We start from the raw sequence: 27550 nt of genomic DNA, 5'->3' as shown, positions 1-27550 counted from the left end.
AAAAAAAAAAAAACGAAAACCACTCAACATGATTTCACATCTCGATTTCATGGCGGCCATAATTAAATTACCGCAAAATTTAATGCAACACTGCGGCCTGTGTGCGACCARGCGCAGATATGAAAATCTCCAACATTCTACCAATGCCTGCTGCCGGCCATCGGATGCTTAGCTGCCGGTTGTTGCACATGGCCTGTTGCATGCCACAAACAATAATCGCCATGGCATAGAGATAGTTGTTAAATTGTTTGCCAACATGCCGCACACACGCACACATGCCACATAAGTGAGTAAGTGCGTGCGTGGAATGACGCATTACAACTTGCCACACGCGCTCCGCCAAATAAATCGCAGGCGATTATCATTAAATGAAATTAAACCACACACAAATCGCACAAATAACGCGGAAAGGGCCAAAACATACATTACAGTTATTTAAAATTTTGCGTAAAAATCCGTTTGAACTATGGCGCGTTGCATTTGCGTAGCGTGAGTGTGAGCTTGAGTGTCGCAAGTGTAAATACTGCCGTGGCATCGCTATCACAGCCGGCGGCAAACACTCCGAGGGCTGACAAATTGCAATTTTAGTACGCCGCCAGCGCCGCCTGCGCCGCCTGCGACTCTTATGCTAAAATTCTTGCATAAATGCTGTTTGTGTGTATGTGTGTGTGTGTGTTTGGAGTTGCATAGATACATAAATTAATGAATTCATGGTTAAATGCTTCCACGTTTTATTGCTGTTCAGCTGCATTTTATTTGAATTTCATAGACCGAGGGATTATTGCTGTGAAATTAATGTRGTCAATCGTTTAACCCTTATGTGGTCACATTACACTTTTCTACCACTCATGTTTTTCGGGTGCATACATTTAAAATAATTTTTTTGAAAATAAAAAAAAATTAAAAAGAAAATAAGCCAAAAAGCGTTAAAAGGTAACTCAGCCCCTCCTAAAAACTCAACGGTCTTTGAGACCCTTCATCCATAACAACAAATAATTTGTATTAAGTGAGGATAATCGATTAAATTTCAACAAGATAAATCTTCATTTAACTTACCAGACAATCTTTGGAGTTTAAGTTTGACTCGCAATAACTGGKGTGTGAAATTAAGCTTCAGCTAACTTGATAAGCTCTAAAGTTCGGTATCGATTTACTTTAGCAAACTCGTAGGTTCTCACTCACCCATTCTTCCAAAGCGACACATTATGTGTGAGATCAACTAACGAATATAAGGAAGTTTTCGAAAAAAATTATTGGAATTCATAAAATTGGATTAGACCTTAGGTCTATTATGCCCTCTAATAAATCACAAAGACTAGCCCCCACTTATTGATAAATTCCAATACACGGCTGRGTGCTAGCGAATAGATGAGATCCTTACTTTTAAGCATGGATCCAAGGGATTTTAACTTGCGTCTGAAGACTGCTATAAATTCAATTAGCAGGTTTGCTTGCTTTCAGGTTCCATGTCCTAGAATCGACAGTTTACACAAGAAGCTAGGCATGTTCTATAAGTGCTGCTCCAACTTGCAATGGTCAATTTAGAATACGATAAGAAGTCTTAATTTGTCCGCTAGGGAGATTGATTAAATATTAAAACCTGCTGAGGTTGTAACCCGCATTAGTTACTTGGCATGGTGCATAGCTTGGATTTGTTGCCCACACCTCCCTCTGAATAGTCCTTCTTCTTTGAGAAACCGCTGCTTTATTGTACGAGAATTCATTCATTGGCTCCAACCATGTTAGTGAATGCTGCGAAGCGGCCGAGCTCATCAGCCGGTTCTTTTCCGACTATGCTTCTGCAACCGGCACGCAKATGTAGTGCACTTGATAACGTTTCGCTAGGCTATTCAGTTGATCTCTACACTCTTCCACGAGTAGCGTTTCCAGTTCATTAACAAAGATTGCTTTAAGTGCCGCTTAACTATCGCCAAGTATGGTTATACGTTCGTTGTGATAGTTGTGTTGGATGTTTATCTCTATGGAGCGACTTAGAGCAAAGACTTCTGCCACAAAAATACTCGGAAAACTTCTCATAAGTATGTATATTTTGATGCGAGTTTCTGCGGCTCCTGAACGAATTCCCTCCGACGTTTTCGAGCCGTCGGTGTATCACTTGATTGTCCCCAAGCAGTAGCTCRAGAGTGGAATCATTCCATTAAGCCTCGCTGCTAGGGGTAACCGTAAACTTTTTGGTGATATTTACCCTTTTGGTAATGCCGTCCCTTGGGAGAAGAGGCAATAATATGTTACTACATCACCTGGACCGTTCATCGGCTGACACGAGATTATCTGGCGATTGGCATTCATACACCGAAGTCTGAGATTGCCCATCTTATCTTCTAAAGCGGAGMAAGCGTTTGACTCTAGAAGATGAATCCACAATGCTTTGAATTTCAACCCAAAATTCCTCTAGAACATGACGGAACACAGCTCTAGAACTCCCTAAAAGGGTATAAGGGTCTACACAAGTCATTAAGAGATATCTTTGTTTAAATCATACGACTCACGCGAACAGGGTAAAGTCGAGCTAAAAACGTGATGAGCTCGTGATGAAAGAAACCACGATTTAACTTGGGGCAAACAAGTTTAAGAGGAAGCTCGACTCAATAATGGCTGTATGCATTTATGTCAAGCTGGCCAGCACTGTCCTWGAATTATTATTATCACGCGAAATAATAATTTTCATTCGCTCCAACGCCGCGGCCAATGGGTTAAATAATGCAAAATATACCGCCACCGAAATTACGCGCCCGCCATTGTGTTGATTGCAACCACAAAGCGCGTTGATTGCGTGCGTTGCAGCAACAAAGCGGCGAAATGGAACGCAGGACGCTGGCTTATACGTATGAGGGAAAGCAGCAACAGCAACAGCAGTATATGTGAAACAACAACAAAAGCATATGCATAAAAAAAAATACATATAACTGTATCGAGTAAGTACACGCCACTGATTATGATGCAATCACAGCTTGGCTGCCACATGCTGCAAGTAAATACGCGCATCAGTAGAAGCAGGGAGTGTTGGTTGCATGCAATTTAACATACATTCCTTTGTTGTAATTTCTTTTTTTGTATAATTAATTTTTTTTTCGGCGGGGAATAAAGTCATTTAAAATTTATTACGACTGCTTTACGCATAAATAATTGGCAGCAAAGCAAAAAAAAATAAAAATTACAATAACAAAAAAAGAAACCACCACACAGCGAAGAAGCGACGTCAGACAATTACCATTGCTTGTATGCAGATGTGGCRTGCCACATGCTGCACTTGCAACATGTAGCAGCGCTATAAGTTATATTTTTTACATATTTTCCGGTGCTTATTGTTGCTGTTGCTGTTGATAAATTTCAATTAACAATCACTTTGGGCTCAAAGGCACAGCRGCAGTCGCTCCATAAATGCTAAATTAAAATGCATTGTAATTATGTGCGCTGACTGCGTAGGGTGAATGTATTCCACTTGCATGGAAGGCGTAAAGTGGGCGTTAAGCGGAAAAGCGGCATTCGTTGATTATGCGTACAAAAGTGTGTACGTGTGTGCGTGTGTCCTTTGACAGTTGAATGCTGGCGCATCCTTAAATATTATTTACTCTGCCCTTTGTAGCGCTGCATTTGGAGCATATTCAATTTAATTTCAATCGAATGCCATTTGTGCCCYACCAATCAACCAGCAACTTAATCAGCGTGGAAACACAAAACATTCAAACAATTTGTAATGAATGGCAGTGAAAATGATTCGCTGATATGCGCACATGTTAATGGGTGTAGGTCCAACTTCCATTGAAAGTGGATTTTATAGCCTTGAGGCTAATTTCAACCAGTCAATAAAATTATAGAAAAGATTGACCAGGACCGTCACATAATCAGTCATATCATCGCTAAGGAACTTAGCATTCATCATTAAATGGTTCTGAACCATTTAAAAAAGGCTCAGTGCATAAAGAAGCTCGATGTTTGGGTACCACATGAATTGTTTGTGAAAAATTTAAAGGACCGAATTAACATCTGATATTCTTTGCTGTAACGAAATGATATCGAACGATTTCTGAAGCGAATGGTAATAGCAAACGAAAAGTGGATCAAATATGACAATAATGTGCGAAAAACATCATGGTCTAAACGTGGTGAAGCTCAACAAATGGTCGCAAAGTCAGGATTGACACTTAGAAAGGTTATGCTGAGTGTTTGATGGGATTGGAAAGGAATAATCCTCTATGAACTGCTCCAGCTTGGTCGAACAATTGATTATATATTTTACTGTTAACAACTGATGAGATTGAAGCAAGCAATTAGAAAAAAGCCCAGAACTGATCAACAGGAAAGCTTCGCCTTCCATCGCTATACCACATATATTTTTGATGACTCGACAAAAACTGGGAGAGCTTGGCTGGGAAGTTCTGACTTTTGAAAATTACCTATGACAGTTTTGCGCTGAGAAACCAGAAAAGTTTTACACTGATGAAATAATGTTTCTAGCAGAAAAATGGCAAAAAATGGTCGACCAAAATGGCACATATTTGGTTCATTAAAGTTCATTATAGATACAAAAAAAAAAAAAAAAAATTAATAAATAAATAAATTGAAGTTTGATAAGAAATACGAAAATACTTTTTCGATTACCCAATATTATTGGTTGTGAGAGGAGTCAATTAGATTGTCAAATACTCAAAGCAGATCACAACCTAAGTACCCACAGTCCAAAAAAAAGTGCCGTTATTGTCTAAAACGCATCTTGAAAAACACTCTGTTTGGACAAAGAAAATTTAAATTGGTGTGCGACAAAATGGCGGAAGATTTTATGGTCGGACGAATCGAAGATTGTTCAGTACGGCGGAAAGGGATCCCCTCAATATATAAGACGTCCAATCAAAACCAAATACTAGTCCAAATATACAACAAAAAGAATAAAACATGGAGATGCGAGTATCATGGTTTGTATATGCTTTCCTTGGCATGGTGTAAGACCCATTTATTGAATTAAGGAAAACACGACTGGTGTTTCCTATGTCGAAATACTCCAGAAAACCATACTGCCGTATGCTAGTGAAGAAATGCAGCTTGTTGGAACCTTCCAGCAGAACAACGATCCCAAGCACACAAGTAACGTTGCTAAAGGGTGGTTTGCGGAAAGGAATGTCAAGATGATAGAGAGACCGCCACCATTCCCTGACAATAACCCCATCGAAAATTTGTGGACTGAATTCAAGGAGTCAGTAGCCCGATGTTAGCCGACATCGACAACGCAACTATGGGAGGTTGGGAAGAATCGTTGGTATTAAATTAAATATGAAAAAGAAATTTTCTGTAATCAAGAAATTCAAAACATTTCATTTAATTATTATGTATTAACTATTGGAAAATATTTTTTTATTACTAATAGGTCTTATCCATTAAAGCACAACCAAAATTAAGGGCTAATATCGCCTTAACTTTCATGATTGAAATTGAATATGGTCGCTTGCTCAAAAACATTCTAACAACCACATGTCACTGTATAAAGGTTTGTACAAATGTGTACATTTGCATACACATACATGTGGATATAATTGATTTTATCTTCTTGCCTGCTTAATTAAGCGGAACAATTTTTAGCGCTTCACATCTATATTTAGCCTGCCTAACAATATAGCCAGACGCAAAAGTATCTATTACTGAGTTATACTCTCTCTTCCTTTTAAATTGTTTTTCTACCTTCCTTTCTCTTCTTAAACATAATAAGCTAAATTTATCAAACACACGGTCACGCTGAGGTAATCCAATATTGATTTTCTTACAAATTATATTATATATGTGTTGGTAATATTCATTTAATACAGCCTTCGGCGATATATTTTTTGAGCGTAGAACGTAAACTACACAGTATGTAAGTATAGTTGTTATGTTTTCTACCGTTACTGCTCGTTTTACACCTCTCAGGAGCTGCTGAAATATGGAAATATTTGCTGCTTGAGCGTTATGTCTGTCATTGTTTACATAATAAGTAGTTTAAGATAACAGCAGTACCAGAAAAGAAAATCGAACACAAAATATGCAGAAGACTTTTCAGGAAGTCTTTTAACCACCTTTGTGATATGCTCAACAGATTATTATAGAAAAAAAAACAGCAAATCAGAGCAGAATAGTTTGAACCATTAAGAATAAATGCGAGAAATTTTCTAAGCCAGTATTTTGTGACCGCAGTAATAGTATAGTTCTTGATTTATAAACGTAATCCTATCAAATTGGATGATAATGTGAAATCAAATGTAAAGAAACTAATCCATAATTTATTATAATATATGAAAGGTGATGGCAAAATCCATAAGCGTTCATTGACTATTCGAAATGAGAGATCAAGTAAGGACCCCAAGAAGAGAGAGAGAGAGAATGAAATAGAGATAGATTGTAAAAGAGAATTAATTATGGAACATTTTTGTACATTTCCTGTGCGACTTCATTTTATGAGATTTGTGAAGYCTGGAAAAATCTTCCACAGGGAAAATTCATTTGAAAATAAGTTCGTGGGAGCAGTTGACGAGGAAAGTCTCTTATGCAATAAAACCATATATAATACAATTTTATATATAAAGTATTGGCTGCATATTTACATAGTGTCGTGGTGAGATTTTGTACCCTCACAAGAACGGAAACTAATGCCTCAATACTCAAAATTGTTCCTTCGTAACAAGATACCAATGGTACTACTACTTTTTTGCTTTGACGTGGAGATAATTGAAAATGCACAACAATTGTTGCATGCAAAATATATGYGACATTACATACGCTATGTGAAAATGTGAAAGAGGCGAAACCACTGACGGTCGAAAGTAAGGCAAGAAACTTGCCACAAAACCAATTTATGAGCCACACTTCAAAGATTAACGGTTTCAGCGCGGAATTGTTATTGGAAAGCTAACAGCCGCATAGAAATAAAATTGTTGCGGTCGCTTGTTAAGAGGCAGCCAGCAATAAATTGCAGCCCAAAAGAGTTAAGCAAAATTCAAAGCAAGTAACTAATGCTTGATGTAAAAAACTCTCATATGTATCTAGTATGTATGTGTTAGTTATGCWTTGGTGTGTCTGCCGCAGCATTGTGATGTTGCCACAAAAATTCGCTACACTTGTGGCACAAAAGTTCAGGTGAACGTCACGGCACAATTTCTATTGCCGCACAGCCAGCGAAGCTAACGACCGACCGGGCAGCCGCGTGGCTAATAGGCGGGTGAGGCATMGCCATGGCGCAAGTAAAATTGGAAAAATAGCAGAGAAAATAATAGAAAATGTCTGCCGCTGGTGGCATATAGCACGCGGTCTGTCTTGATCTTGTGTTGCTGGCATGTATTGGTRGCGGCATATGTAGCTGCGAGGCGGCATGAAAAGTGGCTATAAAATTGGTATAGGATTGTATGAGGCATGTGGCATGTTATAACCAGCTGAAACTGTATGCTTGCCACATACATAATTTGTACAATTTACTGTGTACAATTACTGGCGGATGCTTTGCAGGCGCGAAATGCGACCAACCGGACGCACTCCAACAAATCGTGGTAAGCGCTGTGAAAATTGGTGCACAGCAGAACGCTACATTGGATAGGAATGGTATATTTAACATTAAGAGATATATCAATGTATTACTTTTCTGCTACACAAATTAAGCTAAATATATATTGAGAGAATCACCAACTAGTGAAACAGCAATATATTTGTCTCGCTCTGTCGACAATACAGTTGTAAACTATCTCTCTTTCTGTCTCTCTGACTCTGTTTCTCATTTTCTCTTTTACGCACGCTCGTTATATSAGAAGAGTAGCAGTTACTTTAGTTTTTCATTCGTGCTTAAGATGTATTTTTGATTCTCAACARGTTTATAARAAATAATTTATATATTATGTACGCTTTTATTCAGAGAAAAGAAGTCGTAACAAATATATCTCRAAGCAAACTTTGAATTTTCGAGATAATGAGATTTTTATTGGTTATTATAGAAGCTATATTGGGTATCATAAAGCTTGTCTTTTAAGAAAGTTTTAAATTAATAAAGAAAGACTGTAATAAAACATAGCTATCGTCGGCCGATTGTAGCGCTCCCTTTCCACCTTCCCACCCCTCTAAACTCACTCCAATGGGTGCGCATTGTCGCATTTGCACCTTTTTATTCGCTATTTCACCTCCTGCACTTAATCTATCGACAGCAAGCAAGCGGCCTTATTGATGGCCAATAATTTTTCTTCATAATTGCCATTTATTGGTTCTTCAAGTCACAGTGTCTGGCAATGCTGTGCGCGGCATATGTCGCTATGGCAATACAACCTATTTTAAATTGCCTGCAAGCAGCAAGCAAATAACAGACTCGTATTGTTATCTCTACTTATATACATAAGTGCTTTATGTGGCGCTGTGGATATCTGTTGGTGGAAATAAAGTCATTTCATTGTGACAGTTCCAGCCATTTAACTGGGCCATTTTTTATTCGATTTCACGATTAGATATCCTGCGTAGATCGCATACCATACTCTGGCACATAGACTAATGTGTTCACGCATTCGCGCACGTATTTGCGCCAGGGTAACATGGAGTCATTCAGACTGTTCTTGAGGCACTAAGTTAGCCGTGATTTGTTTCAACAAAGTGGGGCAGCAATTGACGGCATAATTAAACAGTTAATTTATTGCACATTATTTACTTGTGCATTTCGCAATTTCTGTTTGCCATTTGGCGATTCAGAGGCGCGAAGAAAGCACTAAACTTGAATGATTATGATTGTTTTGAGCAATTTGTGGTAATTGCCGATGTATTTAGTATAGTTAGTAGTTGAAGAAGATATGTGTAGTTAATCAGGAACATTTTTTTTTTTTCAATAACTCGGAATTGTATAGATTTCCGCTAAACCATCGAAGTAAGAGTACAGATATTCGAACATTACATTTTTCAAGCATGTACTAAGAGAAAGCACACAAGTCTTCAGCTGGGATTAAATTCGAATACTGAAACGATAAAATTTATCCAATAAGTAGATGATGCTCATTCAGTTGGCCATCTCAAGATATGAGAGAAAGAACTGAACACCGGTTTTCGTCAATATTCGTGGATGCTTACTAGTACACTCAAATTCCCCGTTACGGACAGACCTTATAGAACAATATTTTCCTAAACTGGACAAATTTCATGAACACAACGTTTGCATTATTATTTTCATACAAAGGTAATTTCTATTACTATTCATTGCCCGAATATCTAGTAGTTCGAAAAGGAATTATCTGTCTGAAGAACAACAAAGCGCCGATGAATTGCCCGCCGAGCTATTCGCACAATCCCACAATCTGAGCCAACTACCGTGGGTTTAGCCTCCTCAATTTCGCATATAAGGTTCCATCGCAGGTATTGTGTAAAAGACTAAAGCCAACCATCAAAAACCTGATGAAACCATATAAGTTGAGCTTTAGAGCTGAAAAATCAACAACTGACCAGAAATTCACCATGCGTCATATCTAGGAAAATACCCGTGAAAGGAAGATCGACACACAACACCACTTCGTCGATTTTAAAGCTACTTTTGACAGCACGAAAAGAAGCTCCTTTATGCCGCGATGACTGAATTTGGTATTCCCGTACAACTATTACGACTGTGTAAATAGATGTTGAGCAACACCGAAAGCTGCATCAGGAAGAACGTCTTTGAGCCGTTAGATAACAAACGATTTTTCGGACAATAGGACTGCTTATCGGGAAACTTCTGCTGGAGAAAATAGTTTGAGCTCCTGAACTCAATTGAATCTTCTGTAAGAGTGTACAGCTGCTGGATGGATGGATTCGAATGGATGAAAACACCCCAACTCTGAAAGTATTAGACGCAGTACCTGCCGGGAGAACACGAGGAAGAGGAAAATCTCCACTCTGTTGGAAAAACCAGTTGGAGAAGGACCTGGCTATAACAGGACAGGTGTGGTTTGAATGTATCTCTTATAAACGGCCAAGTYTTCATAAAATTTATCAAGACAATTGTGTACAGTTTATAGTTTCCACTTGTTTAAACTCTGACATCTGGTTCGCGGTGGCTCAACGCAAGCTAATGGGGTAATCGGCATTGTTTCGCATATATTAATTCTGATTTGCAGCTTCCAACTCTAAGCATACATTTTGCAACTCATCCATATATGGGCAGCGCCTTAGCCGGACAAAAACACGACGCGTGTCCGGTTATGATGGATTTCAATGTAATGCTTTTGCGACTTTTAAATACTTTTAGTGTTCATATTATAATATATATGAAGTGGACAGTTTGGAAGACACATCTGATTGGCCCATGCAATATATGAGTAGATCTGTGAGAACAGTAATACTCTAGGAGGTACAACTTTACCCATAAAGGGGCTGGTATTTATCAGAACTATCTTTGTTTGGTATTATGATTACCGGGAGCTCGTTCAGCCAGCCAAGCCAGTGTTTCTAGTCAAACGCACGAAGACAATGGCTTCTAATTAGAGAGAGAGAGAGAGAGAGAGAGAAAGAGCGCGCGAGAATGAAGTTCTTTCAGTTATGATGTGTATATATATAAATAAGCTTTATATAAAGTATTAACAGAACAATATGGAGAACAAAAGCGCAAATTGCGCGAAGCCTTTTGAATTATGAAAACGAGCATAAAAACCTCTAACTAAAGGATACTATTATATATTACATGCAATCAAAGAATAGTACACAACAAAAAAAAAAAAAAAAATGTGTATATACTATGTGTTTATATACGAATGCGCACACATGTGCATGCGTGTCGTGGCAGCAATTCGCATGCCGCCACGCTGCACTTTGGCAATTGGCCAACTTCATTTACAGCTGTCATTTGGCACGCTAGACACAATTTATATGCAACAAAACAAAAACTTAAACAAGCAACAACAATAAAGACACGCCAAAATAGCCAGCGCGTAGACTTGCATGCGCTGCAACTCGCGTCGGACGTGTTTGCATGACCGGCAGACGGTCCGATGGGCCAGCCGGCTTTTGCCACGCAGCCTGTGACTAAATGAGAATATACTATATGTCGCTGGTAAGGCTGGCAGCCGACTGTGACCAGCGCCAAATAGCTCTTTCACACCTACACACACACACTGACATGGATGAACTCGTACATAGATTCGCTTTGGCTGCGGCTGTCACAAAGCGTCTCGCCGCCAAATCCAAGCATGACATTTCAATCATCATAAAAAATGTTTGCCATTTGCGTCCACATATTGAATTCAATTCATTGTCAACCACAATGCAACGCGTCAGTGCTGTGAAAATGTAAACAAAGATGTCTGACTGGCAACTGATCTGTCTACTGTGAATGGCATTGATTTCGGCGCTATTGTGGAAATAAAGTGAAATTAGCAATGAAAGCTGTTTTCACCGAAATTGATAGGAATTGTGCTCGAATAATAAGCGAAATTTCAAACGTGATATAGCAGTAGTAATTTTAGTAAAATATGCTATTTTGGTTGAGCTATGAACACTCTTCGTGCTTAGTAATGTACTGTTATCTATTTTATAATTAGGCTGTTCACGATAAGGTGTTTATCGGGTTATGTGGTTATGTAATTAAATAAACAACAACAAATTGCGGTATGACAAAATAACCAACCTTGACCAAACTAGGCCCTTGTTTACAGATTATGTTGTTGTTTGCTTATTTCCAGTGTGGAATTTTACTAAATGGCAGCACAAAAAATAAATAAAACTAAGAGAATGGGACTTCCATTTAGATTTTCTGATTGGAAATTCTGCTATTAACAGCTGTTTTTTGTTTGCAATTGCATTATGACACTGTTCAGGGCGCAAGATGTCTGCAAATTTTATACAAAGAATTTTTTGCACCCTTAAAGTTCGGATTACTTAATAAGCACATACCTTCAATAAAGTCCATTTCCTGAATAGCAGAACTTATTTTAAATTCAATTATGTTGCTTTTTAAACTTTGTTGAGGCATTTTATAAGTAGGAATTTCATTGAACTTAAATTGTAAATAATAAACAGCTGTTTGTGTAAAAATAAACAAATAACCATACAATAGAGGATATYYACGGAGCATAGAGGTTATTTTTAATCTAATAACCACAYAAACYGATAACCACCTTACCGTGAACAGCCTAAATATATTTATAATATAATTTTATAATAGGTTAAATGCCTTTCAAAGCGTCTGCCTCACAAAGCTTTGCATTGTTTATTGTTCTAGACCAAAATTCTGCGAAGCCGAGCTACCATATCTAGTAGTAGAACACAATAGAATACGSGAGCACCKACCCGATCTCAYTCTACCGATAGCGGTTSTAARGTGCTTTTYCTTGWAAGCTCATCAGCTTTGSCATATCCTAGRATTCCGCTATGGCCTGGCACCCATACCAGYCTTATCACAAAGACACTCTATGCTATTGATAGCGATGTAAGGCACTTCTAAGACCAACCYTGAATGCACTGTTGTTGAGTTCATGGCTTCTGAGCGAATGGTCATTTCGCTGAAGGAGGTTGCACTCAGGAGTAGTAAGTTTGCTGGTACCATAATGGCTCTAACCCCGGCTTATACGACACTGCTCCTCCTGACAGTAAACCCTTCCACTAACCTTCACCGAAACTTTGGTTGTTTACCAAATAACTGGGAAAAATGTTTGCCATCATTAATTGCAGTCAAACTGTAATCTTTAGTCATTAGTCATTGGCCAATGATAACTGATTTCTGTGGTCAGTAGTTAATTGATATTAGTCAGTCCGCAAAAATTCGTCAGTTATTATATTTCTTCACATTTAATGTGATTAGCCTCTTCTTAAACTGACAGTGTTTAGTCAATTACCTCTAGTTTTCATGTAGCCATTATAGTCTGTCATTAATCATTGCTAAGTAAAAAAACTACACTGTTTTTTAATTGACAGTTTTTAAATATAATTCTTACAGTCAATATCATAGGATGATCAATGACTACTGACTACTATAACTAATGACATTTATCATTTCAAGCAATTAAATTAGATTATATAATAAGTCTTTGATAAATTTGCATTGCTAATGATGATTATTAAGCCTTCTTCTCTCCGCYTCTATTTATAATGTCTATTAGGAGGTGTAATTTTTAGTTAACTGTAATGAGGCTTAAATACTAAGTTAACATTAAACTAATCGTTATGGCCAACAGATTATAACTCAGTGGGCAATACTAACTAAAACTCTACCAACTATAGTCAATAATTCGAAATTTTCAATTCTAGAAGGCAGTCGGTAATCGTTTAATATCAATATTTAATAATATATATATTCTACTTTTAGTGAGTTGGAGATATATGTTTTGGATGATTGATATGTGGTCCCACCTGAGTTTTCTGTTAACTTTGAAGTATCAGTTATAAAATATCAGTTGTTTCAATTCATAAGAACATTCATTAGCTTTTCAGCTGTCATTGGTTTCTTAGAAAGATCTTTTATTTACARTTACAATAAGTAGTACTATTTCTTCTATTTGATAGCAACTATGAATTCTCAGCTAAAAGTTATTATTTATCATATGAATTTTGTTTTTAATCATGTTATATTTTTACTTGAATGTATTTAGTATTAATTACTTTACTTTGCCATTACTTCACGCAGCGCTGTTTGTGGGGTTCCCATACCTGTAAATTTAAAAGAAAGAAGTAATAATATTATAATCACAATACAGTGGAATTGYTRGCGTAAAATATTTTGAAATTAAGTTTAAAGTTCCGGCAGAAAATGTAAAAGTTTATAGCTTTATACATATATACAAATGTATATGTTTAATTCTATCGTATCTTTAACTTTTTGATTAGATGTGACATTTACGTATACATACATATGTATATCGTCATATAAAATGCACAATATTGTAATATCACTTATCATAAGTTTATAAGCGAAGCAAAGCGTTATTACAGAATTGAAATAAAATTTGAGTTTTGGTTATAAAATGGTTATATATTCGTCGGATAGCGATTTTCGAAACAAAATTTAAGTATTGGTTATAAAGTGGTTATATATTGGTTAAAATATCTCACATCGACCTTCGAAACAAAATTTGAGTTTTAGTTATTAAGTGGTTATATATTGGTTATTATTCGGATAGCGATTTTCGAAACAAAATTTAAGTATTGGTTATAAAGTGGTTATATATTGGTTAAAATATCTCACAGCGACCTTCGAAACAAAATTTGAGTTTTAGTTATTAAGTGGTTATATATTGGTTATTATTCGGATAGCGATTTTCAAAACAAAATTTTAGTTTTGGTTATAAAGTGATTATTTATTTGTTAAAATATCTCACAGCGACCTTCGGAGCAAAATTTGAGTTTCGGTTATAAAATGGTTATATTGGTTATATATTTTCGATTTTTTTTCTCAATGATACTATGTTTTGCATTTTAGGTGACGTTACGTATATTTCTGTATATAGGTGCTGTGTAATTATTGCTGAAATTGACTGATATTTTTATTCCTGATTTTATATTATTATATTACTCTCAAAGCAAAATAGAGTACTCGAGTAAAAATAAAASAAAAACATAAGTAACCATACGAGTATGTGCTAGTCATCGTCAAGAGTTCTTATCTCTACATTTATTACTTTTTCCACTTTTTTTCTTATCTTTTAATGCATAGACAACATTAATTACACTTAATAGGTCGCGAAGCATGAAACCGCACATTTTATACTCTTGCAACTTGCGTGGTTCAAAGCCAGGGAAATACTTAGTATCTTCAGGTACAAAGGTTTGTTAGTTATATGAGGTCTAAGGCAAGATTACAACCGAAGTTTGAAAATTTTTGTATTAAGTTCGAAACACTCTCCGCGGTAAGGCGGAATGGAACGATTCCACGCTCGACACACTACTGAGGGGCAGCACTATCCATTGGTACACTGAAGGCTCGAAAATACCGGAGATCATTGGAGAAGGCATTGCGGGACGGCATACCCAACTATTCATATCAATGGGACATTTGCGAGCATCTTTCAAGCGGAAGTCTATATGGTATAAGTCAGTGTGCATAAACCAATCTCCACCTCAACCATCGCAACCAGCTTATMRCTTACTTARCGATARTCAARCGGCRCTATGGWAAARGCGATCTCAGMATATGAGGTTAAAACGCTTTKRATGGAAGAAGTCTACATCTGTAGAAAGGCTGAATCGCTTTTCAGTGTGCAAACTGGGTACACCTAATAAAGCATAAAGTGGAAGCCAGTATAAAGGAGTAGTCGGCAATGAGCTTGCCGACGAACTAGACYGTGTGTGATGCTGTGAGAGRGTRAGGAGAGAACAGCATTGSCAGCAGGCCGCAGAAATGCGCCATGCCAAACTGATTCTGGGAGTGCAAAATCTTGCAAGGTTCAAGGAAATGATCAACCTCCTCCTAGACAAATTCCGCTTTCTTGTCGCGGTCTACACAGGGCACGCAGGCTCAGGAAGCACTTTTCCAACATGAGCATAGTCTCTTGCGCAAACTGCCGGTTCTGYGAATTAGCACACGAAACTGCAGAACATCTTATTCTGGATTGCCCAGCAATTTTCAAAAGTAGACACAAGTACCTTCATCTTCGCGGATTTAATTCTAAAATCGTTATCTATATGACAGTCCGGGAACCTTTCAGTTGATCTGTCACATATTCATATCCATATATCATCACTGACTGATTACTATATGTACGTTCGCCCTTAACTCAGTTTCAACAAACAACCGCAACTACTGAGCATTGCTATCTCCATCAACTTCTGTGTGATATGCTGCAAATGTCATAATTTATCCCCCGAGCATTTTCGCCGYAAAATTATAACTTGTTTTCATTTCGTTGCTGCTCGCTTGCTTGCTGTTGCCAGCTCTCAGTTGCCATTTGCCAGCTATGCATATGAGATTTTTGGGCCAGTAAGCYGTCCTGACGCTTGATAACAAATGTGGCACGCAGGCATCTTCTACTCCGCTTACACATCTTCCTGCCTGCATCAGCACCGTCCTTTAGCCGCCTTGCACTCAGCATTCAAGTTGTGTTTCAGCACTTATCTGCTTTACAAATGTTCTGTGCTCGGTGAATAGTCATATTTAATTTACTTGGCACTATCTTGCATGTCTGTATGCATAAGTACACGACCCGAGCATGTAAGTACACGACACATGCATGCGTGCGTTCGTCCGTGCRCGGAAGTTGGAACGCAAGTATGTGCTCGKGTGCAATTCGGTGTGAGCTTAACTATTGTGTCAGAATTGTTTAATTGTTGCATCCAACACCAGCATCGGTGCGGAGAGTAAGCTGCTGGATGCGGAGGAAAGCATTCAAAAGTGCAACTCATGCAAAGCTTGAGCCATCACTTGAAATGTTGCTCTCTTAAACTACACTCTTCCGTACACCCGCTTGCTTGGCACTCTCAACACTTGGGCGTATGCCGGGTCTTGAGCGCTGTTAAAGCTCACTTCGTTGCACAATGCTGTTGCTGATGAGTTCCGCTCTGCTGTTGTGTGCAGTTGCATAGTCCAAAATCTGTTTGGTCATTGCTTGCGTGCGGCGACCTTTACCAGCTATAAGTGCATCGATTAAGTCGTAGAAGATTKTGCAAACGAAATAAACTTGTTGGCTTCTGCATAATTTAAAGTTGCCACAACKACACGTGCATGTAAATTAGATAATAAGCAGTGGTTCGCTGAGCGTATTAATGCTRGCAAATCTAATATACTATGGTAATGGTACAATGCCAAAGATCCGACACTATTTGTGACATGAAAACTATTCACTCAAGATTTTACGTCCGTTCTGGGGCGATAAACCATCTTTCCAATATGAATTGACAACATCCACTATTCATAAAGCCCACTAATTGCACAATCATTTATAGATCACGCCCAGACAATATTATTTAACTACGTTGGACTGGCGAAACAGTACGCCTACGTACTAAACCCCTTAGTCCGGCTTCTGTAGCTTGTGGTTGAGCCTGCGGAACCGTTGAGCATTACTTAGCAGAATAAATCTGGTCCAAAAATGGCTCCTCACACAACCCTGTCGATCATTTACGAGTACTCTTATTGGTAGATATATGTATATCAAAAGTATATACTCTAAAAAAACAGGTTCAAGGAAACCGTCGAAGATCACATATCTAGTTCTTCTTTTTTTATTGCCGTTGAAACCGCTTGCGCGATTATAGCCGAGTTCACAGCGCGCCAGTCGTTCTTCCTTTTCGCTGTTTGGCACAAATTGGAGATTGCAAGTGTAGACAGGTCTTTCTTCAMTTGGTCTTTCCAACRGAGTGGAGGTCTTACTCTTCCTCTGCTTCCCTGCTTCTGCTGGTACTGCGTCGAGTACTCTCAGAGCTAAAGTACATATATTTGTATCCATTCGGGCGACATGCCTAACCAGCGTAGAATCTGTATCAAAACTATGTCAATGTCGTCGTACTATATCTCGTACAACTCATCGTTCCATCGCCCTTGTCAATGCGCAAGGAACCATAGATCGTCCGAAAAACCTTTCTCTCCAAAACTCGTAACATCGACACATCAGCTGTTGTCATCGTCCATGCCTCTGCAMCATATAGCAGGACGGGAATTATGAGTGACTTATAGAGTTTGGTTTTTGTTCATCGAGAGAGGACTCTAGTTCGAAATTGCCTACTCAGACGGAAGTAGCACCTGTTGGAAAAAGTTATTCTGCGTTGGACTTCGAGGCTAACATTGTTGTTAGTGTTAATATTGGTTTCAAGATAGACGAAATTATCTAGACTTCGAAGTTATGACTCTCAGCAGTGAAGTGGTTGCCAAATCGTGAATGTGATAATTGTTTGTTTGAGAACAGGAGATTCATCTAGATCCATTTGCTTCGCTTCGTTATCCAGTCTGGAGAAAGCAGATCTAACGGCGCKGTTGAGCAATGAAAGCAATATCATCGGCGTACGYCAGCAGCTGTAAAATCTGATAGAAGATGGTACYTTCTCTATTCAGTTCTGCAGCTAGAATTATTTTTGATTGAAGAAGTCGCACGAAAAGGAGTCGCCTTACCTGAAACCTTTTTTACTGTTGAACAACTTTGAGGTCCTTCCCGATCCTGACTGAGAWCACAAAGGATTGCCAGCTTGTCATGACTATGAAACCATGATTTCTCATATGACCAGRCACTATTATTAAATTTTCAGTTTTGTTGTTGTGTAATTTATTGCTGAACTATTTTTTTTAATTTTTCGAGTTATATTTTATTTTGTATTSTATTTTTGCTCAATGACAACCCACTGTGTGATGGAATTCCAAATCATATTCATATGGGACACTAATTTATATGCTAAAATATATGAAAAATACTTTCCCCGGGCTTCTAAAAGCGAAGCGGAGTAAAATCGATAATTAAAGCGAAAGAAGAAACCAAAAAAACAAAAAACAAAACCATTTAATCTAATTTTAGTTATTAAAAATGTATTCATTTTATAAAGTTAAACAAATTAAATACTATACATTCGCTTGATACTTTAAGAGCTAGCGATGCGCTCCACATTCAAATGAATGCCATCTTTGCTGTTCAAAACGAAACTATCCATTTTCATCTCGAGCGGCACTTTCGTTTGGGGAGCCAATGTGAATTTGAAGTTTTTGAGTAATAAGGCCATACCAACCAAGGCCTGCATTTGACCAAAACGTAGACCAATACAATTGCGTGGACCCTCGCCGAATGGCAGCCAAGACATGGGATGACGCTTAGCTACGGCTTCGGGTTCGAAACGTGTGGGATCGAAACGTTCTGGATCCGGATAGATTTCGGGATCACGATGAATAGCATCGATGGGTATAATCACCGTAACGCCCTTCTCGATGACATGCTTCGTATTCGGCACATGATAATCGTTCATTGTTCGGCGCATAGTTATCGAAGCAATCGAGTATTTACGTAGGGTTTCTATAAAATAAAACGATAACAATCATAAAAACAATAATTATATAGTATCATGCATAACATACCACAAAAAATTTGGTACAAATATTGCATTTCGCGCACACCCTCATATGTAATTTCGCCATCGTAACGCGCCAACACAGACTCAATCTCGGCGCGCGCCTTGTCCTGGATATCCGCATGCAACGCCAGCTCATAGAGCGCAAAACTCATCGTACTCGAACTCGTTTCGAAGCCGGCGAGAAAGAACACAAACGACTGTGCGGCAATTTCATCCAAGCTCAAGCCATTCTCTTGCTTTTTAAGTTCCAGCAGTAGATTGAGAAAATCGTTACGCTGTATGCCAGTGCGCTCGCGATATGAGACCGTATCGTGTACGACTTTGCGGAAAAATGTGCTAACATCATTTGGCGTCATTTTAATACCTAACTTGCGCGCCAAGTTCGGATAGGCTTGTGCAAAGGCGAACACAAAACGTCCATGCCGACGCTGCGAGAAGACCTTTTTGCCCATAACACGAAACTCCGTATTCGGTTCGTTCAGACTGTTGCACTCGAGACCGAAGGCGCAACCACCTATCACATCGGTGGTGAAGCGYGCCAACAAATCTCTTATTTCAATGCCTTGCTTTGAGGCGTCAACGTCACTAGCAAGCGTTGTCGCCTCCTGCTCCAATACCTTAACGAATTCCTTCGCGACTGCCACGACTGTTGGGAACATATATTTCATTTTGGCCGATGTAAAAGTTGGCGTAAGTTTAGCGCGCATATGTCGCCATCTAGCGCCGTCTAAATTGAAGACATGCCCCGAAATCGGATCGTCTTTCACATTATAGTAGTTGCCGCGATTAATGAAATTCGAAAAATCCTTAACCAAAACATTCCTGATCAAATCGAGATCGAAGAGTACGACCGCTGCACGCAGCGACAAATAGAAACCGCCAAATGGCGCAACATGTTTATATTTCTGATAGAAATTCTGAAAGGGATCACGTAATGTCTGTGTACGCCCCACACCGCGCATATTGCCATAGAGTAATGAGGGTTTATCGTACACCACACCACGTTCCGCCCAATAGTTGAGCCCCTTGCGATACCACAAAAAGAGCAGCGTTGCGGCGGCAACGAAGAGATACACTGGTATCCAAAGTGATAAAAACGTCATGATTTTTATTAATTTTTTTCTTTTTTTGTATTWTTACAGTCACTTTATAGTATTTKTTGTACTTTTGCTTTGTGCACTCTTTCTCTTTTACGAGCACTTCGCGCGAAAAAGCACGGCGGACGCTTCGGCGTACGTTCGAACACAAACTAACGGGAAACAGCTGTTGTGACGAACKAACGGGTTGATGTACAAGCGCGAAACAATGAGTCGGTACGGAGCGGTTTTGACAAATGCGACGCTGAGAAGCTTGTTTTTYGGACTGTGTGCGCTGTTTGATGCGCCGTTTGTTTTTATTAGAACTGATAACGACGTGTAAGCGCGCAGATAATTATTTTGTAGGTGAACTGCGCTTCGGACACGTTACACTATTTACCCGTTTGTTGTATTTGTTTTAATTGTGTGAAATTAAATTTCATGAAAATACTGACTAAGGCTATACATATAGCGGTGTGGTGAGCGAAACAGCGACGAATGTAGTTGAAAATACTTAGAGCGAAAACAATACTATTTTTTCACAAAAACTATGTTCACTTTTTTTTGTTTTATATTGTTTGAATAAAATATTATAACMAAATATATTTTGAATTTTTAATATATTTTTTTTGTTTGATATTTGGATCATCTGTTTCATTTCAACCATCATTTCAACTGTTTTATTTCATCTTTTTCACTTCATCTGCTTCTCTTCACTATGCGCGGCTTTCACTTAGTACAGACTCGCTCCGACTTGCACTTTGCTTTCTGCGTCGTTCAGCCACAATACAGTCATTGCCTYTTCTGATATTTATCGGCGCTTGTATCTGTATAATGTAACTTAAATACAGGTGTGTATGCTTTTAATGATGCTGCAAAAATTCCATCTGTTTACTATGACTTTGCAGTTTATTGCATGATAAAGCGGATACATATAGTACATAAAATGTATATTTATCTGGAGAGCGACAAAGCTATTATCTAATACCCTGTTATTAATATTGTAGCTAAGTATAAGTACGTATAGTCATAATACAACTTTCCCATAATGTCTGTGATTATTTGCCTTACTCAAGATAACCTGTTTTGCTAGTTCGCTATAAATCTTATAGCGTTAATTTCTGTTTAACTTGAGCTCAAAAAGAACAAGAAAAAAACTACGACACCGATACTAGAACACCCTTCAGAAGTAAACAAGCACGATTTCGAGTATTTACAGGCATGTGAACAGAGCTAGATGATTAAGGGGTTATATACAGTTATAATGTTCACCAAATCCCTTTTTTTTTATTTTTTTTTCTTAATGTATATATATTGAAGAATACACACAGAAAATTGCATATCGTTCCGAGGAATATTTTCGAAGTTACTCGCAAATGTGAGTAGGCGTTTCAGAGTGCTTGGAAGTGAAATGTCAAATTTGAAACACGTTTTTCTGATTTATTTAAAGAAAACTGTTTGGTTTTTTAATTTCAGTTCAGAGATATAGTGGGCTCCTCAAGCGTCTTTTTTGAGAGATCAGCTGTAGTTCTTTTCCACATAAATTTTTTTGCCACATACTAAGTCTTAAAATACAGCTAAAATATATCACAATATCTGTGTTGGGATCAATAAATTTAAAGGCTTTCTCAGAAAATTTAAAAAATTAGGAAAAAACTTTTTTTTCGGCCTTAAGTAAGTTTAAGGGGTTAACTTAAAGCAACTCAGCTCATCACGCTCAACATTTATGTAAAATATTTATACCTGCTTTTTTAAAGAAACCAAAAATATAAAGGCAAAAATCTATAACTTTGTCAAACTTGCAGACTTAACAGACGCTCAAGACTATCGATTTGTAAAAGCAACAACCAGTCAAAAGTCTACGCAATTAAATAAGTAGAATACCGACAGCCTTAAGAAATAACCTATGTATCTGTTATCAGCAGCTATTGATCTTCTTGTTAAAAATCAATTTCAGTTTAATTCACATTTTTAGGAATATTAGATACCGAGGGCTTTAATCAAGAGTTTTTAATGTTCGCCAGTCAAAAATGAGCTTATAGTTTTCCTGTAGTTTGATCAGAGTTTTAACAACTGTGGAAAACGAAGAGAGTTGAAAGTGAGGTGTTGTAGAAAAAGGATGGAAGAAAACACTGGTTGTAGTCATTTTCCGGTATGGCCTTCAGTTCCGTCTTTGCTGCGGAGCGGTCTTTTGAGGTTGGTGAACAGCCAGAAGTCGCACGGCGCCAGATCAGGTGAATACGGTGGTAGCGGAACGATATGGGTTGAGTTTTTGGCGAAATGATCTTTTAAAGCAAATTCTTTGCTCAACAAATTTCGACATCGCAAAAAACGAAAAACTCACTTTTAGCAGCTTACAAAACGACACGTATCTCAAACACTAATGAATATTTTTGACATAAATATGACTGACAGTACTACCAACCTAAAAAAAAAAAATAATTCTCTAAATGCTTCGACGCGCGCAGTTTAAATTCAAATGTCACCTTATTTTTTGGGCACAGATTGGTTCATATAAAATTAAAAAACTAAGCATATTCTGTTAGTACACATCCAAATCTCGTTTTTGAACGTAGGAAATAAAAAAATATTAAAATTGTCCTTCTTTTCTCGGATTTTGAACAAAAAATCTCATTTTTGGTAAAATTTTGGGCATTTTTTGGTCAGAAAAATAAGTTTTAATGAAACAAGAAAAAATCCTTCGTTCAATAACTAGATAATATTATTTCAAAACCGTATACACAATACGAACTAATTTGGTCCATAATTTTTCGAGAAAAACAATTTCTCAAAGCTGTATCTCCGAAATTATTAATCAGATCAACTTTAAAATTTAGGACTATATTCTACAGGTATTGTAGAATTTAATAAAGCAAACAAAAAAAATTGGTTTTTGGAAATTTTCAAACCCACCTAATCCCTTAATTGGTGTGGATATATGTAAGGTTGAGTCTAAGGAATACTATTTTCTAGAAAATATATAAATATATTCAAAACATTTTGCATATGTTATATATTTTTCTTTAAATTCCTAAGCACAATAATTTTTTACTTATTAAGCTGCTTATTTGTCGGACAAATAAGACCTTGCGCTTCAATAAAACAGGTTTTATTTCGCTGTGAAACTAAATAATGAATATGAACATATAAGTAAGTTGTAAAGGACCATATACATATATGTAAGAATATTCCTTTTATATAAAATAGCCGTTTATGATATTATATTTTCTTTCAATATATTTTATTGACACAATCCAACTAATATTGACCGAGCTTTCATAACTAAGCATGCATTTAAGTATTATATTTACTTAGCTTTCAGCTTGCCACTTGAAGTGGTTGTACTTGTTGTGACAGTGACGCGTCTAAACGAGCGATAAGTAAGGTCAGTAAGAATAAGTTGTAATGTTACTTGAGAAATATTTTAACTCAATTGCTCTCCACATTCGTCCCACTTTTTTATTTTACTTTTTTTAATGCACACACGCTACTAACTCAAATGATTCATATGAGACAGCGCAGTGAATTTGTCATCTCTGAACGATTTGTCTCTATGCTGCAACTATGTCAGACTGCTATAGATTAATATAGCTTAAGCGCTACAGATTTGACTCACTATTATTTATATTTGTTGTCATGAGGGTGGTACTAAAACGTGAGAAGAAAGATTTAGAAGACAGCTTTTCAAATCATCCACATCATGATCTTTAATCGATACCAAATTCTCTCTCTAATACACACTAGTCTTGTGTCAGCTCTTAAGTTAGGTCAGATGGATAGTCCAGAAGGAAGTGTTGAGTTCTTTCCACCTCAACTTCTTACATACAATTTCTTTAAATGATGTCYGGTAGGATTCGCAGCCTTACTGCGAGAACGCTATTTTGGCAATGGCCTGTTAGAAGCCAAAAAACTATAKAGARGCCAGCCTTACTGARKGCAAAGAGATCACCAGATCTCTTACAATCGATCTTGGGCCAAAGAACTTTTGCGAAAGCACATGTTCCGATTGTGACACAGCACTGGCCACACTTCCACGAAGCCCACTCTACGGATAGTTCTTCTAGAGTGCCCTTTCTTGCTAGCTCATCAGCTTTACAGTCTCCTGCAATTCTGCCGTGACCCGGTACTCATACCAGTCTTATCACAAGGATACTCGATAACATTGATCTTTGACCAGCTCTTTGACCAGCYCTGAACGCACTGTTAATGAGTTCARTTGTAGTATCGTCGCTGTGCTATCTGAGTGGTTGGTCACTTCTCTGAAGGAGGCTGCACTACGGTGGTAAATCTACTACTACCTTAATGACTGCATCCGCGGCCTGGAAGACAYTGTAATRGTCAGGATGTCTGAAACCTCAAATCCGGTTCMCGACAGTAAACCTCTCTACCAAACTTCCCGCCAATTTCAACCATCCGTAATGAAGCTTGCTGTCCCTCTCCTTCAAAGGTCGTGTGTAGACAAGGAGCCGCCAGAGTTYRGTTTGGCGACTCCATGAATGAAGTGATCTGATATGAAGTCAAAGTGAGTGAGAATTTCCGAGTGTTCAAACACGTATTCTTTTTGAAACCCAGACTCTTGGAGCTGTTACTTAACACTAAAATAATTCCTTTTAATCTTTCTGCGAACCACCCTAAAAGGCCATACGTATTTGTCCGCTCGCCAATAAAACGCTCGCTGGACTTGTGCAGTCAAGTRTTGTCAACTGCCACACAATGCACCAACACGTCACACTTCCGCTGCCACACAATAGAGAGTCATATTCAAACATAAAGTCAAAATACAATAATCCAGCTGTACAATTCTTATCAGACGTACGCCGTTACATTGTCTGCGCTCAGCAGTGAACGAATGAATCAATAAAGCGACGTTGGTGCTGCAAGGATTCAGAAGCGCGAGAAACTTGAGCATTCTCGTGATAAATCGTTTGTATATTTTGATTGTAGCTGTAGTAAGTATATATATATATATATATACATGCATGTGGCACAAAAAGCTTCACATACATATGCGTAWAAAAGGTGGCATAAATAACACAAAACTTTTTTCTCCTCCTTGACTTCTGCATTCGTATTTCTGTTGGCAAAATTAAATTATTCTCATTATTTAACTTCTGATACTCAGTTACCGAGTTTAGTGCGTGGCATAAACTGACAGACAAGTGACAAATTTGTTTTCATGCTCACACAAAATGATCCATTCTGCGGCGTTGTCGATGTTTATGACAGCTAATCACGCAGCACGAGCAGTAACGACTTCCGACTTCCAGACAAACTCAGAGGCATGGCACCGCTGGCTCTTAGGTACTTTTTTTTATAATAGAACAATTTAGCTGACTAATAAAGATAGATATTTGCAAGTAGCTCGATGCATTACCGAGTGCCAATTGTGTGTTAGCTAGTCTACTTATGCGCTATTGTAACGCAATCGCTGTGTCTGCCTGTGCATTTGTGGGAGCTGGTGAAGTGGAGAGCCACTTGACTCACACACTCAACTATTATGAAGATTCATCATGATGTAGCAAAGTTGAGAAGGTGGGCCGTTAGAATCATCGGTCCATATTTATTTAAAAACGATGTCGATGCGAACGTCGTCAATGGCGACCGTTATCGCGACATGTTAACCGACTATTTGGTGCTTAAAATTGGAATTCGTGATCTCGGCGAGATTTGGTTTCAACAAAGCGGCGTCGATTCCACACTTCGCATTAATCAATGGATTTATTGAGAGAACACTGCGTTGAGTATATAATGTCACGTTTTAGGCCGTTCGAATGGTCACCAAGATCATGTGATGTCACATCGTTATACTCTTTCCTGTGAAGATGTGTAAAGTATAAAGTCTTTACGAACAATCCCGCTATTATTCAGGCCTTTAATGCGACAGTTACCAGTCAAAAAATGCCCGAACGAGTAATCGAWAACTGGACTTAACGCATGACCCATCTGAGACGTAACCATGGACAACATTTGAAAGAGATAATCTTCAAAAAATAAGTGCCAAGGAATGTGCTTTCGAAAGATAATTAACACTGCCCTTGAAGTTGAAATTTCTGTGTGTGTGGAAAACTTTAGACTTCGCAGCGGGCTTTTATCTACTCTATGCGGTTTGAGTTGATCTTTAGAAACAGGTGTCAACCCTCAAATTTTGGTTTTGTTTTAACCCATTTTCTAAATGAGTTTTTTCGCGACCACTTTAAAAAATTTCAAAGTAATAGAGAAAAACACGGTTGCTTACAAGAAAAATATTAAGCAATTGATCAATTATTTCGAAAATATTGGGATACTTTTCACTAATCACTATTCAAAAAATGCTCATTTCTTTCCACTTTAATCATAACTTTCTAGTAAAATTACACACCCAAAACTAACATTTTTGTCACAAAAAATACGCTAYTTTGTTTACAATATATTTTCACCGCAAACTAATGGCTTCAGCAAACAAAATTCCTACAGCTATTTCAATTAAAATATTTGCCATGCAATTTTCCCGATTTCTCTTAGTTTTCCCACACAACTACACACCCGTTGGACATTGATTAATTACAATATTTATTTACCAGAAATAGAAAATCACTCAAATTGCTTGTATGCATACTATAAATGGACTTCCTGGAGGAAGCTGTTGTCAATCTTCATGTGCATACTTATTTCTTTTGCGCACATTTGTATACACATACACACATACGCATGGAAATAGAAATGTATCAAACGACAGTGATTAATTGCTGGTTGAACATAACTCTAATTATTCAATTAAATGCATTCAAATTGAAAGTGGAAATTCTCACTCACAAGTGGAAACAATCAATTTTATGCTTAAGTGAGTTGTGGCTAAATATTTCTTCAGCCGGTAATGAAAAGCGACAATTTTTATTTTTTGTTTGCTTTTGTATATTATTACCTATTTGCTGCCTATGTATTTATATTAAAAATATTCCAAAACGTTTATTTCGAATATACCGAGTTTTCCAAACATGGATAGGTAGATTGTACCACACCTCGATATTCGAAGAAAACGGCTCACCTTTGTCGCGTTATTCGGYCGAATGATCGTCTGTTTCCGTGTCGTAAGCATAGATCCACGACTCATCGTCCGAATGTTTCATGACATAGGATGTAGTCGGAAAGCACTGTTACACAGACGTTAACATGACGCTATTTTTAGAATAAAATTCAAGGATCTTAGAACCAATACTGCTTCCCTTTTTTTTTGGGTCTAAATGATCTTTCAAAATGGTTTTCACTAATTCTTGCGATATTCAAACGATGCCAGTAAGATTTCCCTCCAGCACCAATTTCTTTATTTATTGACGTGTGATCACATCACTTGAAGTTGATGGCCGTCTTGAACAAATGAACGTTTCGACACCAGAAGCTTTATTGAAACTTCACTCATTGTGAAAATCGTCGATTGTACTTTATGTAGCTCAAGAAGTCAACCTTATACTATACACTAATGATTGTTTTCAGAAGCTGTGACACTTGACACAGTTGTCAGTGACCGTCCTACCAACCTAAAA

General features: G+C 37.8%; 2 protein-coding genes across 3 annotated transcripts in view; both read right to left on the bottom strand.

The window, feature by feature from the left end:
- LOC108975095 (nyctalopin) overlaps window positions 1–27550 on the bottom strand; it is a 277437-nt gene that overhangs the window by 183387 nt on the left and 66500 nt on the right. Inside the window, exon 1 of one of the 2 annotated variants that reach the window (XM_018943364.1) lies at window positions 13578–13616. The exons of the other annotated variant lie outside the window; for it this stretch is intronic. The gene's annotated coding sequence lies outside the window, so the exon portion shown is untranslated. Of the gene's footprint in view, window positions 1–13577; window positions 13617–27550 lie in introns of those variants that run through there. 2 annotated transcript variants of the gene reach the window in all.
- Window positions 18392–20583, bottom strand: LOC108975096 (cytochrome P450 6a2-like). Its single transcript, XM_018943366.1, has 2 exons — window positions 18959–20583; window positions 18392–18896 (listed from the first exon to the last, which is right to left on the bottom strand). The coding sequence occupies exons 1-2, from the start codon at window positions 20055–20057 to the stop codon at window positions 18472–18474; spliced, it is 1524 nt and encodes a 507-aa protein (XP_018798911.1). The 5' UTR covers window positions 20058–20583; the 3' UTR covers window positions 18392–18471.

Source organism: Bactrocera latifrons, unplaced genomic scaffold (assembly GCF_001853355.1).
Source record: "Bactrocera latifrons isolate USDA-ARS-PBARC rearing strain unplaced genomic scaffold, ASM185335v1 scaffold_61, whole genome shotgun sequence".
Lineage (NCBI taxonomy): Eukaryota > Metazoa > Arthropoda > Insecta > Diptera > Tephritidae > Bactrocera > Bactrocera latifrons.
This window is presented reverse-complemented; position numbering and strand designations above follow the sequence as displayed.